The sequence below is a fragment of the Triticum aestivum genome, chromosome 6B (assembly GCF_018294505.1).
Source record: "Triticum aestivum cultivar Chinese Spring chromosome 6B, IWGSC CS RefSeq v2.1, whole genome shotgun sequence".
NCBI lineage: Eukaryota > Viridiplantae > Streptophyta > Magnoliopsida > Poales > Poaceae > Triticum > Triticum aestivum.
In genome coordinates this window covers 718,407,825-718,413,145 of record NC_057810.1, presented here as the reverse complement: position 1 = coordinate 718,413,145, position 5,321 = coordinate 718,407,825, and the positions used below count along the sequence as shown (strand labels likewise).

At 48.8% G+C, this 5,321-nt stretch overlaps 1 protein-coding gene across 2 annotated transcripts; it reads left to right on the top strand.

Annotated features, from left to right (window-relative positions):
• The first annotated feature begins 1,499 nt into the window (after positions 1–1,499).
• Positions 1,500–4,354, top strand: LOC123135175 (laccase-20). 2 transcript variants are annotated; one of them, XM_044554265.1, is made up of 6 exons: positions 1,500–1,637; positions 1,727–1,878; positions 2,206–2,453; positions 2,544–2,663; positions 2,791–3,747; positions 3,851–4,354. In XM_044554265.1, exons 1-6 carry the CDS (start codon positions 1,530–1,532, stop codon positions 4,009–4,011), a joined length of 1,746 nt encoding a protein of 581 aa, XP_044410200.1. In that variant the 5' UTR covers positions 1,500–1,529; the 3' UTR covers positions 4,012–4,354. The 2 variants fall into 2 exon arrangements, with proteins under 2 accessions (XP_044410200.1, XP_044410199.1); XM_044554264.1 differs by having other exon boundaries at positions 2,529–2,663.
• The last annotated feature ends 967 nt before the right edge of the window (positions 4,355–5,321 follow it).

Here is a 5,321-nt window from a genome sequence, read left to right as displayed (position 1 = left end):
TAGGAGGAGGGGCCGAGGCGGGTGGTGGTGACTGCCCCGAAGGAGCCCTGGATGAAGCAGAGGAGCGACCACCCTTGGTGGCGGCGTTTGCCGAGAGGGCGCCGTTGCCCCTGGATCGGCGCGTCTCGACTCGTTGCTCAGTAAGCAGGAGGCGTGAAAAAACCTCGTGTGCTGGCATGGGCGTGGAGTTGCCCCTCTCATTGATGATCTCGACTAGGGCGTCATACTCCTCATCAAGACCATTGACAATAAACGAGTTGAACTCGGAGTCGGTGAGGGGCTGTCCAATGGAGGCCAGCGTGTCGGCGAGACTCTTGACTTTGTTGTAGAACTCAGTGGCGGTGGAGTCAAGCTTCTGACACTCCCCAAGTTGGCGACGGAGCCCAGATACACGAGCCTGCGACTGTGCCGCAAACGAGCGCTCAAGAATAGTCCATGCCTCGTGGGACGTCTTGGCGAAGACAACAAGCCCAGCAACAGCCGGAGAGAGCGACCCCTGGATGGAGGAGAGGTTCGCCTGATCCTGCCCTGTCCAGACACGGTGAGCCGGATTATAGACCGGACCGTGCACGCTGTCAACCAGCGCAGGAGGGCAAGGGAGAGAGCCGTCGACATAGCCAAGCAGATAGTGACTCCCAAGAAGCGGAAGAACCTGCGCGCGCCAGAAGATGTAATTGTCCGACGACAACTTGATGGTGATGAGATGGCCGAAGTGAAACGGCGGCGGCGGCTGCGATCCCATCGAGGAGACTGGCCGAGGTGAGACCACCGTGGAGACAGTCAGAGGGGCAGCCGGCGCGGTGACAGAGGGCGCGATGGCCGCGGTTGACGCCGCGAAGCCTGCCAGCGTGACGTCCTCCGCCACCAGCGGCGCAGTGGCCGAGGGCGCGACAGCCGCGGTTGACGGGGCGGCGGCGGTGTGGGCCACAAGCGCCTGCCCGGGCGAAGTAGCAGCCGGCGGGAGCGCGAAGAGGGAGCCGACGCTCCGTGTCCCGATCGGTGCCTGAAGGGAGGCGGCATCCAGCGGCCTCGAGAGAAGTGCCGCGAGGGAGGCCGGCAGAAAACCGGTGGCGGTGGAGCCGGACGCAGCGGCGGACGTCATAGCAGTCGGGCGACGGCGACGGCGACGGCGGGCGCGGCGGCGGCGGCGGCGGTTTAGGGTTTTTAGGCGGAAGCGGACGTAACCTAGCGTGATACCATGTAAGACAATAGGCTTTGGGGGAAACCGGCACAACCCTCTAGGGATGGCCTATCACATATATATATAATGAGGTGGTATACAACGTTACAATATACACATGTAAATACAGTCTAACACTCCAATAATAGGAGACCTCGTGTTTCATGCTCAGGTGCGCCGCTACCAACGACACCTTTAATGCGCGAGATCCAAGGTTGCTGAAGTGATTGAATGTGACTTAGTGGTCGGCCAAAGGACCATTTCTGCATCTGCTATAAGTTGGTCCTGTCGGAGTCCGTCCGCCAAAGCATCCATCCATACAGAAACAAGCTAACTCCCGTAGGCAGCCATGGCTGCCAGCGTCGCGGGCTGCTTCTTCTTCTTCTTCTTCTTTGCTGTGGTTCTAGCAACGGCGTCCAGCGGCGGCAGTGCTGCACTCGTTGAACATACGTTCATCGTAAGCGCTCCTAGCTATGCTAGCTGTCTCCTGATTAATCCAATACATATTCTCTAGCTGTCTCCTGATCGATTTGTTGGAATGCGTAGGTGAGCCAGATGAAGCTGAATCACCTGTGCAACGATACGCTCGTCACCGTGGTGAACGGGCAGCTCCCCGGCCCAGCTATAGAGGTCACGGAAGGAGACTCTCTGGTTGTTCATGTCGTCAACAAGTCGCCCCATGGAGTAACAATTCACTGGTAAGCAATTAAGCGTATGCATGCTCTTTTCTTTCATTTTTTTCTTTTTAGCAACCTTGAGACAAATACGGTCACACTATTATTCTCGAGAGAAAACAAAGACATGAAAGAGAATAACTAGTTTTCTTACATAATAAATATACCTACAGAAAGAAGTGGGTTTCCTCGCAAAAGAAAAAAAAAGGTGTTTTCACACTTGAGAGAAAAACATTATTATTCTTCAGAGGAGGAAGAAAGCAATGGAACGGAAAAGCATATATATATAAGTCAAAAAAAAAAGACATGGCATGTATATAAACACAATTATATGTACGTGCATTTATGCAGGCATGGAGTGAAGCAGCAACTGAATTGCTGGGCTGATGGGGCGGGGATGATCACTCAATGCCCGATCCAACCGAACAAGAACTTCACATACCGTTTCGACGTGGCCGGGCAAGAGGGCACGCTGTGGTGGCACGCTCATGTCACCTCCCTCCGTGTGACCGTCCATGGCGCCCTCATCATCCGCCCAAGATCCGGGCCGGACTCGTACCCGTTCCCCAAACCCGACAAGGAGATCCCAATTGTTATAGGTGAATATATATTATTCTTGTTCGCAAGTGCTAGCAATTATATATCCTTCGTGTTGCCCCATGTGCAGTTAAAAGATCTCTTGACTGCAGGTGAATGGTGGGAGACAGATCCTTTCGAGTTGGATAGGAGATTCGCGAACAGTGACTTTGCCGATGTGCCCCGTTCATCTACCATCAACGGAAAGCTTGGGGACCTTAATACCTGTTCCGGTGATTGATTAATTACTGATTAATGCTACGTGCTAGTTTTCACTTAGATGTTAGAGACAGCTATCATCTCACTCTATAAAGGTTGTTTTTGGTTGTTTACTAGAAATTCGGTTTCACATGTGTGTAGGGGTCACCGAAGACAATTATGTTCTTGAAGTGGAGCTTGGCAAGACGTATCTTTTGCGGATAGTAAACGCTGCGCTTCACCCACAGTACTACTTCAAGATCGCCGGGCACACGTTCACGGTGGTGGCCGTCGATGCCAACTATGTCAAACCATACATGACGGACACCATCGTGATCGCAGCAGGCGAGACCGTCGATGTGTTGGTCGTCGCCGCCGCCGCGCCTACGGGCGGCAGGTACTACATGGTCGCACTGGGCATCATGTCATTGGGGCCCCTCACCAAAACCCCGGTGTTCATTTCACGCGGGGTCATGTCCTACACCGCCAATGCCTCGGGCAAAGGAACGTCAGATGATACTGGTCCGATAATGGTCCCTGAGATGCCCGACTATCGTGACGAAACCATGTCGTTCTACTTCCATGGCAACCTGACCAGCCTGCGGCCGGTGCCAGTGCCCGGAAACATCGACGAGCGACTGCTCATTGCCGTTGACACGGGGAGACTGTGCAGACAAGGTAGTGTGCCATCACCACCAGCCTACTGCATGGTGACCCGCATGAACAACATATCATTCCAGCTTCCGACGACAACGTCATTGCTCCAAGCATATTACAAGAAGGATATCACGATGATCACCTCCCTCCGGGACTTCCCAAGCAGGCCACCACCAAGGATAGTGTTCAACCGCGGCTACACGTCGAGAGGGGTGTCGGTGTGGAGGGTGCGCTACAACACCACGGTGGAGGTTGTGCTGCAGGGGCCGCCAACGCCAGCCAGCTACTCTAACCCCATGCACCTCCATGGCCACGACTTCTTCATCCTAGCGCAGGGGCTCGGGAGATACAACGCGGAGAAGGATGTGTACGCGTACAACCTGGTTGATCCGCCCGTGAGGAACATGGCCCTCGTCCCCATGTATGGGTGGACTGTCATCCGATTCGTCACAACTAATCCTGGTACGTGGCTGCGTGCATGTTTATAAATATGGATTCCTTCTTTTTTGAATTAAGACATATGTATTTTGATACAAATTGCATATATATAAATAACGATGAACAGGGGTGTGGTTCTTGCACTGCCATCTCGCACAACACGTGTCGTCGGGCATGGCGATGGCATTCGTGGTGGAGAATGGACCAACGACCGACACCACTCTTCCTCCGCCTCCCGCAGATTATCCAAGTTGTGATGACCCAGATGATAAAGTGGGGTATGAATGAATAATGGAAAATGATGAACCTACAACTCAAAGTTCGAACAGAGTGCATATGATGTTGGGACGCTGGAACTGGATGCGGATGATTCCCACTCTACACCCTTCTTCTCGCCATAGCATGTCTAGCTGCCAATGTATCATCTTTTCATGTACGTCGTGATCGTGGCACACTTGGATTACTTTCTAAGTTTTTTGTTTCTCTAGCTACAACACTTGCATCTCTCACTTGTTAGCTTAGCAGCTCTGATTAGCTCGATGGTCTTGATTGTCGCTTGCTCACATCTCTTACGTCATGTTACTTGATATATCATATCAAGCAAAATCCATGAGTATCTACAAGCTTATCATATATTTCTATGTTGCGGAAATCATAACTTTTGAAGTTGTATATCTGTAGAAGGCTCCTTGCAAAAGCTTGACCATTTAGTCTCATTCACCTTACAATTTCTATCATAAGACATATGTTTTCTCTTTTTAGTTTGACCCCCTACAAAATATTTGTAGGGTGAATAAGTGCTTATGTATAAGTTCCAAAAATATGTGGCACAATGAATTATGGTCTGTTATGAGCTAGAAGATTTCAAAAGCGCATCAATTAAGAAATACACATTTTTATACCTCTGGCAGGGAAGCATGCATTTGATCTTCGCTGTTGAGATTCAGTGTTTCCTTATTGGAGATGTAAACAGTAGCTCAAAGTGTACTGCAAATTTATTAGAAGCAAAATATTTACAAGGATTATTGTATATGCAGTTTACATGGGGCTATCTTATGTAGATCTCCATGCCTCTAATTATTTGTATTTATTTTTCTAGCTCTATGGATACCAATATCATTATAGTTCTTTAAAATTACTGCATTTCCACTATAAATTTTAAAATTACTGCGTTTTCAGTTTACGTAAACATCCACCATCAATTTAGTGAAGCTTCTAGAAGCATTTTGTCAGTTTCTGAAGCTTCTAGAGGCTTCTGACCGGGGTTTTTCCTGGATTTTTCCAATCATTTTTCGCTTTTCCTTTTTCCCGTTTCTGATGACCTTATTCACATCCATGAAACATTTTTCATTAGATAAAAAAGTGCACTACGAATTCATGAAAAAAATTCAAAAAAAATGCTTTTCATTTTCAAGAACTTATTAAAATTTACAAACTTTTCTCAATTTCACGAACCTCTTTTACAATTCACATGCTTTTTAAAATTCATGAATTTTTCACTAATTCTTGGTTTTTTTTCAAACTCATGAACATTTTTTAATCTTCACAAAAAAATTGATTCATGAGCATTTTGTTTTTCCAATTTGTGGTATTTTTTT